This window comes from Corythoichthys intestinalis, chromosome 16, assembly GCF_030265065.1.
Source record: "Corythoichthys intestinalis isolate RoL2023-P3 chromosome 16, ASM3026506v1, whole genome shotgun sequence".
NCBI lineage: Eukaryota > Metazoa > Chordata > Actinopteri > Syngnathiformes > Syngnathidae > Corythoichthys > Corythoichthys intestinalis.
The window spans coordinates 23,180,412-23,198,018 of record NC_080410.1 but is presented as its reverse complement, the minus strand read 5'-3'; the positions used below and the strand labels follow the sequence as shown (position 1 = coordinate 23,198,018).

Genomic DNA, 17,607 nt, shown 5'->3' with positions numbered 1-17,607 from the left:
ATTGATGATCTGCAAAGTGCAAAATTTCCTGTTTGGCAGCCAATCTTTAGTTACCGCAGCGCCATTTCATTCCCACTTCCTCTTATTGTAACCCCCACAAGACACCCCTCATCCACGTGACCACCGCACCTCTTCACTCGAGTGGCAGAGTCAGCACTGGTGAAATATTAATTAGCTGTCTCCCGCGTTCTCTTCCGTCTCAAGCCGCGGGCCCTAGATACTCCTCAAAAAAATATACTGACAGGTCAGTGTAGTGATTAAGAGCCAATTGGACCAGGATTCCAGGCTGGAAGGGATGGTTAGAGGAGACATGGGAAATTCCCGATACACTTGTCTTCCCACCATTTCCTACCGCACCTTGGCAGGTAGAAGTAATCCATTGTTAAATTCTTCAGTCCTGGAGATCCCCGAATGCACACCTTTCAAAATCCTGGAATGATGAGTTGGCGCACCCCCTCTTCTCCATTCCTGCACAGGAAATTCTCCTAACACCCCCAGTATTTTCTTTAGGTTATAATTTGTAAAATTTCTAGAGTCACACACCCCTTTCAATATTCTGAAAGCGTTGCTGCACTCGCTATCTTCTGGGAATGTGCCCACCAGTTTTTGAGAGTCCCTTTTAGTTCATTTCTGTACAAGAAATTTCCTCCCTGAGTTATTGAACACCTATGAGTTAAACTAAAACACCACTTTAAGGTTTACTACATTGATTTAATCTGGTTTCAGTTTGGCTAAGTTCATACTGCAGAACTTAATGCACGAAGCCGAGTTTTACGTGTTTTTCCGACTGGAGTGATGCATTAACTTGACGGTCTGAAAGTGACGAGTTGCATAGAAGTGGACCATTTCAAATCCGATCTAGGTCACTTTTGTATGTGGTTTTTCAATCCGTTTTTCAATCCGATCTGGGCCACATTTTTCCAGAATGTAGCGGCGGTCTGAACTGTCAAGTCTCCCAAATCGGAATTCATGCAGCAATTACGTCAGAAAAGAACGAGAGAGAGACAGGGTGCCAGGGGTGTTACCGGGGGGGCAGGGCCCACCCACGGACACGCTCTGCCCACCCAGAAAACTGGATGTAGTACTAACGGCAGTCTGGGCACAGCGTATGGGATCCCATTCATATAGTACTGATGTGTTCTTGAAGTTTTAACCTTTGCTCCTCTTTCATGTTAACAATAAAAAAAACAAAAAAAAAAAACAAAACAAAGCAAAACAAAAAAATGTTGGTTTTGGATTATACGGACGGTTCTGGCTGTTCAGTGGGCTAAACTCCCAAATGACAATGCTGGACATCCGTATACCGTAATTTTCGGACTATAAGCCGCTACTTTTTTCCTTCATTTTGATACCTGTGGCTTATAGTCCAGTGCGGCTTATTTGTTGATTTCTTTTTTAGGTAACACTTTATTTTACAGCGGTGTCATAAGACTGTCATAAGATCATCAAAATTATGACATGACACTATCATGGACATTACTGAATGCTTATTGTTACGGTCCGCGAATGCGGAGAACAAGATTGGACCCAAACACAGACAACAGAAGGGAAGCGTTCGGGGATTTATTATTCACAATCAAAACAAACTCGCGAACGCGTAAAAAGGGGACTAACAAAAGGATTCCGTGACATACAGGTCGACGGGGATCAAAAACGGGAAAACTGAGCAAAGGGCAGATAGCCAAAAAGACAAACAAAAATACACTCGATACCTGCACAAGGTAGAGGATCACAAAGCTAAGACGTCTGACGACCTAGATGACAAATACAGAGCGGCTCGAAAGCAGTATGTGCGAATGGCGACCAGCAAACTAATCTCTCGGCGCCGTTGTGTTGGTTCGCCACCGTTTATATATTAGTGTTGATTGGCTGGAACTCGCTGCCGGTGTGACGTCACGAATGCTCCCACAGCTGGCCCTGAAACAAACAAAATCTAACCAGCAGCGCATCATGACACTTATGTCATTAAGTGTTATTTGGCAAATGATGTCACTAACTCAATCTTTTGCATCCATTTAAAAGTGATAATTTGCCGGATAACACTTAATGACATCTGTTATAAGCATTCATGAATGCTCAGGACTGAGACATGTCATAGTTATGATTGTGTAATGACAGTCTTATGGCACCACTGTCAAATAAAGTGTTAGCAAATACCATAACTAGCAACTGATAAAACAATTGGAACAGTAACTGAAGAAATATTTAGCACAGAACATGATTTTTGATTGTTATTTACATCTGTAGCGCTGCAATGCATGCTAAGAGGCATGTTGGATGACAACAGTCAACAGCAGGTGGCAGCAGAGGTTGACTGTCTCCCCCAAGGGAGCAGTGATGGCCAAATGAAGCTTCTTGAAGCAATAAAGCTTTGCACTAATTGGTTCAAAGTTTAATGATGGTTCATTTGGTCTTATGACAGTCGGTCGTATGATGCCGCTGTCAAATAAGGTTGTACCAGTTAATATCTTTTGGTGTAAATATCCCATGATACAGTGAGGACAGCTGCGGCTTATATATCCAGTGCGGCTTAGCTATGAACAAATGGCGTTTTCGTGCCAAATTTGGTGGGCTGCGACTTATAGTCATGTGCGCCTTATAGTGCGAAAATTAGGGTAATTTGCTGAATCAGTTTCGTCCTCGATACCAAACAGGTTCGCATCGACTTAAATAAATGATAATTAGCATGCGTTCGCTAGCATTAGTGCATCGTTCAAACAACCACACGACTGGCTCCAAGTGTCCGATCGCGGGTGGAAAACACACAAAAACAACAGAAAAGATGATACACACAGGCGTTGCCTTTGTAGAGATATTTTACAAGCATAAACAATGAACGTAGTTTCGCAGCCGTGTTTCTCTCTCGCTAACTCGCCCACTCACTCAGAGCTACGTAGCTGTCCGTCTTCTTCTGGCGTGTGAGCGCTCTTCTTCACGTAAACAAGTGCTAGTGCATCCCCACGTGGGCGTGAAAGCGCCACAAACTAAAAGCATGCATTTCAATATAAAAAAGTCAATAATACAATTGAACACACATTGCCAAAGGCAGAACGCGAACCTGGCCATAGCTATTAAGTTATTCAGATAACTATAGCATAAAGAACATGCTAACAAGTTTACCAAACCATCAGTGTCACTCCCAAACACCAAAATAACATGTGAAATGATATCAAAATGTGTTAATAATTTCACACATACAGTAAGTCGCTCCTGAGTATAAGTCGCACCCCCAGCCAAACTATGAAAAAAACTGCGACTTATAGTCCGAAAAATACGGTACTTATTTTCTTCACTGTATATCCTGGCAAAAATGTACATATTTTGGGAGTTAAAGGGCCTAAGTATAAAAAAAGAAATGCTTTTTTTGAATGACCAAAATGTCACTTGTCCTATAAAGGCTTGAAGTTCCTAAGTTTCAACTTCTAAATAGCTGTCGACTTTAGTGACCACTGTCCATGAAATTGACTTGCTTAGTGTGGCCCCCAAAAAGTGAGAAAACATAACCGTCACACCAGTTTCACTGATGGTATTTACATGAAAATGTTGTGAGAAATTGGACTGAGTAAGCCGTAGCTTACGCACCCCCTTTTAGGGTTTGTTTGGGAGTGTTTAAAACGACAAAGTTCATTTTTGCACAGTGGAGGCTAAAAGCTTACACGGCCAAATTGGGCTACTTATCAGCATTGCATTATTGATGACACAAATGGCATTTCAATATGATTTATAGGAGGTGGCGAGAAAAGGGGCCAGTTGGTGCATCCCTCACCCTGATGCGAATACATTGCATTCCTGTGCTTATTTCATTCATCAACATCAATATGTGTGGTCCTTTTGGAAAAAAACAACATTTTAATTGATCGTGGACCGCCCTGCTTTCTGATTACTCTCGCTCAAGCACTCTTGACTAAATCTTTCCCTCTTTTCTTACCTACCTGAGCGTGCAAAATCAAACTAGCCATTATAACATCACTGCTGTTCACAAGGTGTTTGCGGTGCCAGCCTTAGCTCGATTTGCAACATGTGCTCACAGCATAGCTAGACAAGGAGAGTGCGGTGGGGTATTCACAGCTCCTAAACTGCTGTTAATCAACATGACACCCCCATGTGCAGTCTGACACATTCACACATCATGTTGTTACTACTGTTACATCCACGCCAGCTCAGCCTGCCTGTGATTTACTCCATTGCAGGAAGATGAGCAGTCCAAGGAGCATTTAAACATCCCAAAACAGACTGGTGCCATGTATTTTGGTTCGATATCCAAATGAACCCCTAAATACCCCCAAACTGACCTTGTTTGAAAGGAGCTGGAACTTCCAGCTCTGTAAATGAAATGCAGGTGAATTTTCACAACAACAAATAGAATTGCGAAATTATTATTTTTCCGGATCCTTTCTTTGGCGATCATTTACTGTGTGGCAGAATTTTTTAGCTGGTCCTCATTCTCCTGTATTCTACATCCTTGTTTCCAGGTGAGACCTTCTCTGTGAACTACAGCCACACGGAGGAGTGCCTACCTTGCACCGAGTGCACGGGCCTGATGCGAATGGAGACACCGTGCACAGACTCCAACGACGCAACTTGCGTATGCCGCTACAACTTCTACTTCGATTCATTGTCGGGACGTTGCGTGCCCTGCACGGTGTGCCCAGCCGGCGAGGGCGTGTTTGCCCACTGCGACCATGATCATGACACGGTGTGTGAGGAATGCGTGGACTTTACCTTCTCGGACCGTGACAGCTCGCTGGACCCCTGCTTGCCTTGTACCATCTGCGATGACGAGACCGAGATCCAGCTGGCCCACTGCACGCCTGTCAGTGACTCAGTCTGCCACAGTAAGTAGCTTTATGTAGCGCTCATGCACCTCTACTTCGTACTGGAGTAACAGAACCCTTAGATTCGAACTTAGAACCCTTGACTAGGATTCTTCCACTTACGTTTACACATTGCATTGAAAGAAAACAAAATCAAAAACAGCCGTTCATCATTTTTCTACATTTTCATGTCCTCGTACAGGAAATATTGGTGCTATAAGAAGCTCGAACCGTGAGGCTAGTTCTAGAGAAAGACCATTTTCTAACACTTATCCTTTGAAAAGACATCCTAAACCACTTACTCCACCATGCTGCCCATTTGCCTTTCAATTCAGCTATTGTGGATGACCTAGTAAAAAGACATTGGCCTAATTTACGAGCAGCCATTTTGGACACAAAGCACTCTCTAATGAGTTACAGGGAGCGAAAAAAACAACAACTTGTATCTAAATCGAGGTACCCAAGGCTTTCAAAAAATGATCGTTTTAATCAGGAATTCTTGGCTATTTCATCATCCGAGCTTCAGCTTGTCCACTTTGAAGCTCTCAGATCATGTTCGAATTGATGCCCGTGGGCAGGACTTAATTTACAACTTCCACTTTCATTTTGGTGGGAGAGCAACACATTCATGTCTTCCCTCCTCTTTGACCTCTTTCACGCTGAAGCCTTTCACTTCCTGCCATTTGAAGATCTGTCTCGACAACATCTGCCCTCAACGCAGAAAACTGATTAAATATTCATGTGGCAACATGAAAATCTCTTATTTTCGAAAGCACCGATTTGCCTTCCATTCTCACATTACATTCAAACAGACCCTGAATAAAATAGTCTTTCCGCTGCTAAAATGTTCTTTAAAAAAGTCTCTAGAAGAAATCACGAACCTGTCCCGAAATTTGTTAGATTTCTTAAACTATCCCGTAGATCAGGGGTCCCCAACCTTTTTGCACCACGGACCGGTGTGATTTGGATCTTTTTTTCACGGACTGGTGTTCTGTCAAATTTTGCACCCTTATGAAATTTTTCTCCCAAAGCTTTTGTGGCAGTGAAAAAAAGCCCTCTTTTATATTTAGTTGGATTCTTAATGTTATCCAACGGTGCTAAAAAACTATTTACATCATAAACGTACATGTGCAACACGAATATGGCATAAAATTAATGCTTAACGACACGGCGAAGTCGTTAAGTGAGAGAGCTGCATGCGGTTGTTGTGTGCAGCTAACATGGCAAACGTAAGTTAATATTCCTTTCTTTAAAGAAAGTTTGTAGTGTGTACTTTGGAATCGCTGCATTCGCGGTCATTTTTAACGTTACACGCATGCCAAATTTGTCAGAACACCGGCAATGAGCGGCAGAAAAATACAGCAAATATAAAATAACATTTGTTTTTAGCCCCGTCAAGTTAAGTGCAGGGAAAATACAACTTACCAGTCAGTGGGAGGCCTGAGCTTGTTTCGTTGACACGAGATGGTCCCGAGATGGGAGAGTGAGAGAAGCCCGCTTCACAAAGATACAATGTTAGAAATTTTAGCACAGTTTTCAGTGCTCTCTTAGCGATGTCAGGATACAGTGATCCCTCATTTTTCGCAGTTAATGGGGACTACAACCCACAGCGATAAGTGAAAAACCGCGAAGTAGCGTCCTGTCCTGTTCAGCTGCTTGGATACAGGAGAATTTTATTTTATGTATATTACATTCTTCATATATTTTTGTGTATTCAGTACATTAGTTTGAAACGCAAATGCAATATTAATATACAATAACATGCATAAGATGAACAAAATGTACTCACCACACTGATGATCTTGATAAATTTGATAAATGAAGAAAAACACTCCAGAACACTGGATATGAAGATAAAGATAATTTATTGAGAAGCTTCTGCAGGAGGTGTCCTGCGCACAAGGGACATCGTGATGGGGAGTTGTGAACTTTATTTTTCTTGATGGCATCCTCTTCCAAAAAAGGCCAGTCTCGTTCATGTAAAACACCTTCTCTTGTACTACGCTGTGGTTCATCTTCGTCGAAGTCGGCATCAACACCACCTTCATTCAACTCTCCTTCAGGAATGAGGCTATCATACAGCGCTTCGGCTTTTGCCCCAATCATGTTTGTGTTGAGACTCACCTTCTTTTCCCGACAGTCCGATATCCACACTCTTAGTGCTTTTTCCATTTTTACAATTGTCTTGTTGCGAGGAGTCACAACTCGCTTAGTGTCCCTGGAAAATGACATTCAGGCGGTCTTTCGGATTTTCGCCTCCTTTTCTTTGATGTAACGAACAGTTGATTCGTTTAGTCCGTAATGGCGTGCAACGGACACATAGCTGTGGCCAACTTTAAACATGTCCAATAATTTAACTTTCTCGTGCATCATTTTTCTTTTCTTCTTGGGTTTGCTAGAGGATTGAGCAGGCGGCGGACGCTTTGGAGCCATTTTCCTTCGATAGCAGCAAGGTTAAACATCTCGGCCAATCAGCTTGCGATATTCCCGAATGATGCTGGCCAGCTAATCAGAGCGGTGGAATATGAGTTGGGCGGGCTCTCCTTGCCTTCTGTTAGGGAACGGGCAGATTTTACACCATATTTTCTCCATTATTTTAAATTTTTATGTATGTATATATATATATATATATATATATATATATATATATATATATATATATATATATATATACTGGACTGTCTCAGAAAATTAGAATACACAATATTCTAATTTTTTGAGACAGTCCTGTGTATATATACAGGACTGTCTCAGGAAATTAGAATACACAATATTCTAATTTCCTGACTGTCTCAGGAAATTAGAATACACAATTTTCTAATTTCCTGACTGTCTCAGGAAATTAGAATATTGTGTATTCTAATTTCCTGAGACAGTCCTGTATATATACACAGGACTGTCTCAAAAAATTAGAATATTGTGTATTCTAATTTTCTGAGACAGTCCAGTATATATATATATATATATATTTTTTTTTTGACTGAAAAAAAAATCCGCGATAGACTGAAACTGCGAAATTTGAAGCGCGAAGTAGCGAGGGATCACTATTTCGAAATGACTTTAATTCAGAACCTCGGTAGGCGTTGTCTCAAATGTACGTTTAAGGTCGCCGTGATTGGCGATCTCTACAAGCTAATATTCCTGTTACACAGACATGTTCGAATCACTCGGTTTATTCACATGCGGGTCACGAATCCACTCCTTCGCAGTTCATGGGTCTTTAGTGATTGGGAAGTAGCATAGATTTTGTTTTGTTCGAGGTTATAGTCTCATCTTCTGGCTCGTCAGGTGCCCTTTTCCCCGTAAAAAATCTGTCCAAAGATGTCTGTTTTTCAGTCATTCTAGTGTGGGGGCTAAATATTTCCGGGAACAAATGTGATGCGTCACACGTCATTATCGAGGACAAGCGCACATAGCAATACAAAACAAGATGTACTGCTAGCAGTCCAATCTATGGATTTCTATGATGACATTCTATCCTGTAGTATTATATCTAGAGTAGACAGGGATATTGGTGTGTTAAGGGCCAAAGTTAATTTGGGCAGAATGCAGTCGTTAATAAGTTATCATTACTGTGCGGCTCGGTAGCAAATGTGCCACAGACCAGCACCGGTCCGCGGCCCGGCGGTTGGGGACCCCTGCTGTAGATTACCAATAATTATTTTGCTTGGTTTAAATTTCAAATACAGTATTCCTGGGTGCTTCAAAAATATCGTTTAAACCTCGTTACTTGTTAAAGAAATGAAAATATTTCCCAAAATATGCCATAGTGCTATATAAAGCTTTGAATTCAAGCTGGTAATTTATGGCACTGTGTGGCGAAGTAGGACCCGGAAGTGGTGTGAACATGAGAGCGTAGCGTTGTGCCGCAATTTCACGATGATGATGATGGGTTGATCAAAGTCATGAGATTTATGTGACCGGGGGTTAGGTTTCACTGAGTGACCTCCATCAAATCAATTACACACATGCACCTCCACACCACCACGCTTCCGCGATGCACACTCTTCTATCTTTATGAGCATCCAAAGTCAATAACATACATGCTTCCTCCTGGCGAATGTGTTTAAACTCTATGAAGTTCCATCAAACTCATCACAAGTGAGTGAACAAAACACTTCATGCACCTGCATTACAGTGATCCCTCGCGACTTCACGCTTCAAACTTCGCGCCCTCAGTCCATTGCAGATTTTTTTTCAATTGAAAACTAAATACCGTACTTTTCGGACTGTAAGGTGCACCTGACTTTAAGCTGAGACCCACCAAATTTGACACAAAAACGGCATGTGTTCGTAGATAAGCCGCACTGGACTATAAGCCGCAGCTATCCTGACTGTTTTATAGGATATTTACACCAAAAGATATTAACCGGTAACACTACATTTGAAAGCGGCATCATAAGATTGTCATAAGATTGAACCACCATGAAACTTTAAACCAATTGGCGGCAAAGCTTCATTGCTTATAGAAGCTTCATTTGGCCATCACTGCTCACTTGAGGGAGACAGTGAACCTCTGCTTCCACCTGTTGTCAACACTGGTGTTGTCCAACATGCCTCCTAACATGCATTGCAGCGCTACAGATGTAAATAACAATCAAAATTCATGATCTGTGCTAATTATTTCTTCAGTTACTGTTCAAGTTGTTGCATTAATTGCTAGTTATGTATTTGGTAACACTTTATTTGACAGTGGCACCATAAGACTGTCATAACACCATCATAACTATGACATGACACTGCCATTAGCATCAATGAATACTTATGAAAGATGTTATTTCCTTTCATCCGGCAAATTAACTCACTTTTCAATGGATGTAAAGATCGAGCTGGACATATATGGAGTTAGTGACATATTTCATAATGTAATTAATGCCCATCCACTGTCAAAGAAAGTGTTACCTATTCACCCAAATAAATCAACGAATAAGCCGCACTGGACAAAAGGCCGCAGGATTCAAAAGGAGGGAAAAAAGTTGCGGCTTACAGTCCAAAAATTACGGTAAATAAATACAGATGAGCTGACCCAATCCGATCATGTAGTCTCACTCTCCCTCCTGCTGCTTTTCTTGGTCAGGCAGTGAACTGGAGTTGCTTATTAAGGTTAACGATGATTTACAGACGTTAAGGTTTGATCTTGCCAGAGATGCTCTGAAGCCAAAACTTCAAAGTGCCGCATGCGTCAATCATCGTTTAGCTTGTTGAGCAGTTGTTGTGGCAACTCATTGTGTGTAAGTGAGCAGTTTGAGCGGATTTGAGTGGACTCACTCAATGAAGCATTTAATAAAGACACGCATTTTATACTTTATTCTTGTTTAACAACTTCTTGCCAAATGTATCACATTTTGAGACCAAGTCGGAATTTTGAAATATCTTTCCTCAAAAAAAAAAAAAAAAAAAAAAAAAAAGGATGCTAGTCAACTCATGGATCTGCAGGTTCCATGAGAAAAAAAACAGGATTTAGCAAGGGTTATAAACATTACAGCACTTATTACACATATTATTTTTTTCTTTTTTACAAATTTGAAAAAAAGGTTTCATTAAGACCTTATTTTTCAAATTTTGTGATTCTCTGACAAATGTTTCATATTGCAGGCATTAAAGGGTTAAAAATAATTTGAAGGGACAGTAACATGTTTAACACTTATCATAATTATTACACTTGAAGTGCGTAAAACCATTTATTAAAATATGTCTATACATAAAGGTTTTTATTTATTTTTTATTGAAATTTGGTAAAAAAAATTTTTTTTTTTTAAAGTGAAAAAACATGTCTGATATGTATCTCTTTCCAATGCTAAAATCTGAATAAATACATTAAACACATTGAACACACAAAAAAGGATAAGTGGGTACAGCGGGGGGATGCTACTTTGCGGTTTTTCACTTATCACGACGGATTTTGGTCCCAATTAACCACGAAAAATGAGGGATCACTGTATAATCATCGTACTGTGCAATAAGTATTGTTCCGGCTCTTTGTTTGGGGAGCTGTTCACAAACCAAAGCCTGTCTGATCAAAGCACGGTCAAATAACCCAAACACAAAATAATGTAATCCTTAATTGCAGGCTATTTGACTTTAAGGCAAGAGCATCGGGTCAAAATTGATATATGCATAAATCGCTGAGTTTTCATGCATATTAATGGCCCCAAAAGGCTAAGAATTATTATTAGCAGCAAGACCTTTGCAACACCAAGTGCTCAGGCTTTAAAAGATTATTCTTGACAAACCACTCAAGTCACACATCAATTAACGTCCTTGAAGCAGACTTTCGACACCTGTCATTACTTCGACAAAACCCTCGTGTCAGGACGCTATAACCAGAAAACATAAAGAATTAGCTTAAAGAATAATTAAGACCTGGGCATCAATGTAATCTCACAGCCAGCAGGTGCTGTCTGTCCTATCCAACTTTACCCTTCATATCACTTTCCCCCTTCTTGGCCGGCGCCCATTGTGCATCTTCAGCTAATTAGAAACCTGGATAGCAGCTCCTCTGTTCATCAACACTCCCCTCCTCTGTCCGCTACCCTTCCTTTGGAAAGGAAGCAGGGATGAGTCGGATGAGGCGTTGTACCCACATAGGGGCGAGTGTTCTCCAGGGGGCCTAATAAAGACATCATTGTGTAGCCTGATGTGGAGCTCCACACAAGACGTTCTTAGGTCCACACCCTGCTCATAAACACGTCTCACTGGGTTGTTTCATGAGCCAGCGGAAATCCAATAAATAGATAAACCTGCATTGAACCCCTACTGAGGTATGCAGCCATGTTTCATCCATCGGGTCCGGTAGAGTAATTAGCTTGTAGAAAAAAAGTCCAGAATAAAACAACTGTAGTTTGTATGGATAATTTGGGGTGCTGGAATGAATTCTAGGCATTTCAACTGGGTAAAATTGATGTGATACCCCTTTCCCACTGGCCAAAAAACCCATGCCAACCCACTAACAATCGGCTTTTGGTGGCAGTGGGAAAGGTGCAGCGACCCGCCTCGACCCGTGTCAATAAACCCGCCAAGCGACCCGCGTTAAAATCACCTCGGCTCTGATCATCATGCAGTGTGAAAGCAAAACCCCGGGTCAGCGGTCAACACCCTAATCTATGTGGTGACGTAGGCTCTTACGTGATGCATTATAACAATGTGCCAATCGCTTCCCGTTTAACACGCCCCACAACCGTAGTTACGTTGACGCTAACAACAAAGCTAGTAGAAGAAGAAGAATTCACGTCGCCTACGTTGCCTCAGCACAAGCAGAGTGTTGATCCTTTGCTGCATTTCGACCATTTTGAGGGCAGTAAAAAGCATGAAAACAGAGAACACAAACGGAAAGGAGGCTTCCATGTTGCTCTGCATTGTTTACTTCCTTGAACTGAATGAATTCGGTCGCACTTGTCGACGTTCATCTTAGCGTGGTGATGTCATGTAACCTTACATACGGCTGAGGAGGGGTGGGGGGTTAGACGGGTGAAAAAAAAAGACACGGCTTTTTTTGTCAATGGGAAAGGTGCCAAATGCCAATTGCTAGTGGGTTGCATCGGGTTGGAAAAAACGTGTGTTGACCCACTAGTTTCAGTGGGAAAGGGGGATGAGAAACAATTTTTGAATTGCAAGCTTGGTCAACTCAAAGTAACAGTGTAGTTGCATGGATGCAGAAAGACATTAGGAACAATGTTAATACACTTTCATTTTATTCCATTTGCCAGCTTGTGTTACTACGTTAATAGGGTTAGCCGGATGCGCATTAGCGATATGATGCATGAGCCGAGCACAAGAAACCTGACGATGCACGGCGGAAAGGTCATGAAACGCACCCTTCGTGCTATTTTTTGGGGACCAATCAATAACTTTAAATAGACTCGTGTATGATGCCTCGCTGTCTGCAAAGGATATTTTCTACCCGTTCAGTAAACCGATACGGAGTGCAGGCAGGAATGCCCCGTCATCAACCACCGTGAGGGTGTCTTTTTCTTTTCGTTGCTTGATATACAGCACCGAGCTGCAGCTCTGACGCGCCCCCGGCGGGAAGCCAGAGGCTGTGTCTGTGTGTAAACAACTCAGCAATTCAATTACAAAGTGGAAACAGAAGAGGACACATGACATGTTTGGGACCACATAAAAGAACGCTTAAGGTTGGCACATTGCATTGCATTGTTTGCTTGCTCGGCAAATGACACATAAGGAAGTTGCACGCTAACTCAGCTCCTTGGATGAAATTGGGATCTAATTAACTGTATTTCAGGCATTCGTAAGAAAAAGTGGCTCCATCCATCCATATGTCCGTCCATCCATTATCTACCGCATAATCTGGAGTCGGGTTACGGGGGCAGCAGCTTTAGCAGGGAAGCCCAGACTTCCCTCTCCCCACCCACTTCAACCCGCTTCTCCGGCGGGATCCCAAGGTGTTCCCAGGCCAGCCGAGAGACAAAGTCTCTCCAGCGTGTCCTCGGCCTCCCGCTGGTGGGACATATCCGGAACACCTCTCCCCAGCGAGACGTCCATGAGGCATCCGAACCAGATGTCCGAGCCACCTCAGCTGGCTGATCTCAAAGTGGAGGAGTAGCAGTTCGACCCTGAGTCCCTCTTGGACGACCGAACTTCATACTCTAAAAGTAGCTAACAGCCTTAACTGATTGACTGCCAGTGATGGCAGTAGACGTCCAATCCATTTGGACTGTGACGGCTGGCAGCCTCCCACTCAAAACTGATTGGATTTTTAGCTCTATCAATGACACGGAAACATGAGCATGCACTCATTCGTCCTAGTTTGAATGAATTGGACATATATCCTTGTCAATGGGAAGAAATGAGTTAACAAATCAACGGGTATAACTCCTTTTATGTAATTCTGTCAACTCATTCACTCCCAGCCATTTTCACCGGAGCAAGGCCCTTGGCTCCTGGCCGTTTTACTGGATTTTGACTGATTTTGCAGGGCCCACAGAAAATTCTGTTCTATTGCTATATAAACATGGAACCCATCAAAAGAAAGATTAGACTCTCTTTTTTCAGTAGGAAAAAAGTAAGGTCATATCCTTTTCCATTCTTTAGATATCAACAGTAGAAAATAGCTTAGTTTGAGCAATTTTCCAATTTCTAATGAAAAAACAGAGAAATTGACCTTTTTTTGAAAGCATACATTTTAAACATAACTTTGACCTTAACACGGCTATTTTTTGCTTTAGTTACATCCCAAAAATCTGAATAATGTTTTCCTTTCACAAAATAATATAAACAACTAGCCCTGCAAGCAGGACTCAACGGGCCCTCGGGAGTCCTGTGCTGATTTCTCCACCTTCTTTTCGATTATTTTTTTGGGGGGTCATTAGGTTTTTTCCTTTCGAGGAGGAGTTGGTCTTGTAAAAAAGGCCATTTCCTGTTCCCAGCAGGGGGCGCCAGGCCTAATGGGTGATATTTCAATGAAGTCGAGTTCAGGCTGGGATACATCACGTACATGCCAAATATGAAAAAGATTGAACGTAGTATGGGGGAGTTATTAGTCATTTTCTGAATTTTGGTGTTTTGTCGAAAAAATGTCCGACTTTGGCACCCCATCGACTTTGGCACGATGAAAAATACATCGTATCTTTTTTTCTCCTACAGAAAAAGTAGCAGAGTGTGAAGCAACAGCCTTAATGAGTCAAAACAGTTCTTCACTGCTGTCATCAGATGAGCCAGTTTATCCCTAATATATTTCATTGAAAAGTACACAGTATTTTTTTCTCCCACAGAAGAAATAGTTTTATCCCTAATATATGTCATTGAAAAGTACATAGTATTTTTTTTTCTCCCACAGACGTAACAGAGTGTGAGCCCTAAACCCTAACCCTAAACCTAACACAAAAAAAACGCCCCGCACAGGTCAGCCCGTGAATGAAAACTCACCATTTTGATATGTGCAAATTTTAGTGAGTTTTCGAGCATGTTCAGAACTTCAAATTGGCCATTTTCTTTTGCCCTGAAGAAGCCCTAACCCTAAACCCTAATCCCCAAATAAACCCGACTTTGGTACTCTGCCCAGGTCAGGCCCATGACCATTTTGATAACTTAACATCTCATATGTCTCATGAAGAGTCTCACCAATTTTGAAGAGGATCCAACTAACTGCCTCGGCGCAATGGTTTCAAACGTGCACCCTGGTTTTCGACAAAAATGGCATGTTTTTCAATATTCAAACCAAAATACCCGATTTTCTGTTGGGTTTGGAATATGGGTGCAAGAGACTTTTTGAAGCATTTTGGCCCAAGGTATCGACTCCCCAAATGTCATCGCTCTATGTTGAAAAAACCTAAATGGAGAGGCCTTTTTAAAGAAATTCCAGGGGGCGCCACTGAGCCATTTTTTGACATTTTTTTCACAACGTTGCCAAATTATCCAAATTTTCGCGAATCCACATGTTTGTGCAAATTTTGGTGAGTTTTTGAGCATGTTAAGACCTCCAAATGGGCCATTTTCATTTGCCATGAAGAAAGAATAAAACTAATCCTTTGCAAAACAATGGGGCCTTCACACCATGTTGGTGCTCGGGCCCTAACAAGACAACTAAAGCTTTTGATTGCAAAGTAACAATTTATTTACACATAACTAACTGAGAGATGACGCTGTTGTCGCCGCGACATCCAGGTAAACTTTTCCCTTATCGCCGCCTGTTTCATAAAGATGGATTTTTTTTAGTCTCTGCGGGGTCTCCTCGCCGAGCAGCACAGACTCAACGGCATCGTCCTACGCACTGGTGGTCCCGGTCGTTCTGCTCGGTCGTCCAGCGCCTGGCATCCCGGGCGTCCTCTAGGTTGTTCTCCATTCTGTCGTCTTCGCCGGCCCTTCGTTGCCGTTGAATCGGGTTGCGGGTCTTACCAAATGCGCTACTGCCATCCAGTGGCGAGTTTTATTGCTTTAAAGTGATCCTCTAATTTAAATACATGTAGGCTCTAATAAACCACAATTGTTCTCTTGTACTAAAATATGTTGTTAGAAACACATAAAATGTTAAATCCAGGCAATATTTTATAATATTTAGTCCATATTTTGACCGTTAGTTGACGCCATGGTTTGCGGGCTCGCAGTGATGACGTAATTGGGATCTTTCCAAGTTTGTAGCGTATTAAACAATTGCATATTGATGCCTAAACTTACGAAGTAAAATGCCACGATGTGCTGCTTTTGGATGCAATTTCCAGTCAAATGGAAACAAGGGGAGTGAAGTGAGTGGTCAAGGTGGAATTATTATTTTTAGTGAATAAATGTGCATACGTGGAAGCTTCTCCCCCATTTTGGTCCCTGTATGCACGTACCCTACCCACGACGCGTCACAACTGGTGCCCGAACATTTTTCCTGGATCCTCAGTCAAGTAAGGGATCCGTCTATTTTCTGGATCCGACGGTCCCACCACGTCTGCAATATTAGTTTCGGATCTGTCCATTTTTTTGATTCCTGGATCTTCGAGTGAGTTAAGAACGCAGATTTGGATTACTATTGCTATCTTTTATGTTGACTATTCTTCGTGGGAGTTTTCCCCAAATCATACTAAATAATTAAAGCACTATGGCACTACAGTGACGACAGTGACTCTGACGTGGACCTCACAACAATGTTGGAGTTTGTCACGGAACGCGTGTTTGCTTACTACTGAACTCCCGAGTGAAGAGTGGTCAAGGTGGAAATATTATTTTTTGTGAATAAATGTGCATAGAGGAAGCTTCTCCCCTTTTTGGTACTTTTATACACATATCCTAGCTACCACGCGTTACAATGTACAAGACAAGGATTACACAAGGTGTGCTCTTTGGCCTGTACTGTATGTAAAGCACACGACAGCTCTGGATGCTAACAATCGACATAATTATATTGGGATAAGTTTTAAAACGCAATATGCTTACCTTGAATATCTGCTAATAAAACCGGACAGCATACACTCTCACTCCCAACCGGAGTTCCAAACAGCATACATACTCTCGCATCACCAGTTTTGCCCAACTTTTGTCTTATCAGGTATTTGCTGCACTCATTTTTCCCTGAAGCTCGTCTTGTGAACGACCGACAGTGCTGTCCTGCTCTTCACTTTTCAGATCTGGTTCAAATAGGAAGGGTAGAACTGACGACATGTTGGGAAAGCTAACGAGTGACACGCTGGAATTTCGGCAACGGGACCAGTGACGTCACGTACTGCGACGTAACAAGAATGGCGACCTATCACTTAAAATAATTTTACAAACTTAATTAAAACAAAAACATTAAGAGGGGTTTTAATATCAAATTATTATAACTCATACTAACATTTATCTTTTAAGAATTACTTGTCTTAAAAATAGAGGATCCCTTTAAAATGGATTTTCAACTCTGTGCTTTGGAGCTAAATTGAATCAGAACCCAGAGTTGTCTCTTGTAAAAACAAAACGTACGCTGAAACAATTAAAAATACAACTTATTTATACATTTTTGGGAGCAAATGAGTTAAGAGCATTTTTTTTAAACCGTAAAAATAATTGTAATTCAGTTGCAAATGACATCTCTTATTCTGGTTCTGATGATGTCTATATTTTAATCCAGTAATCTAATAATCAAGAGCGGCCAAACTTCATGCATGCATTTTCATTGAGATACTCAGCAAAGTCTTCCAGCACTGTCACTTGCAAAGTCTTCCAGCACTGTCAATTCCTTAAAATGTAAAAGGACAGGCCAGGAATGTGAAATAGAAAATACAGTATTTCAGGTTGATTTATGTAAAACTGTTAACTGGAAGTTGCAGACCTTTATGGGATAACTGTAGGAAATTGGGATGCAAATGTGTTGTGT

The 17,607-nt window shown here is 41.6% G+C and overlaps 1 protein-coding gene across 1 annotated transcript in view; it reads left to right on the top strand.

Annotated features, from left to right (window-relative positions):
- The window catches only part of ngfra (nerve growth factor receptor a (TNFR superfamily, member 16)), a 60,071-nt gene that overhangs the window by 18,476 nt on the left and 23,988 nt on the right, over positions 1–17,607 (top strand). Inside the window, exon 3 of the mRNA XM_057817511.1 lies at positions 4,473–4,835. Coding sequence (XP_057673494.1) covers positions 4,473–4,835 — 363 coding nt within the window. The remainder of the gene's footprint in view (positions 1–4,472; positions 4,836–17,607) is intronic.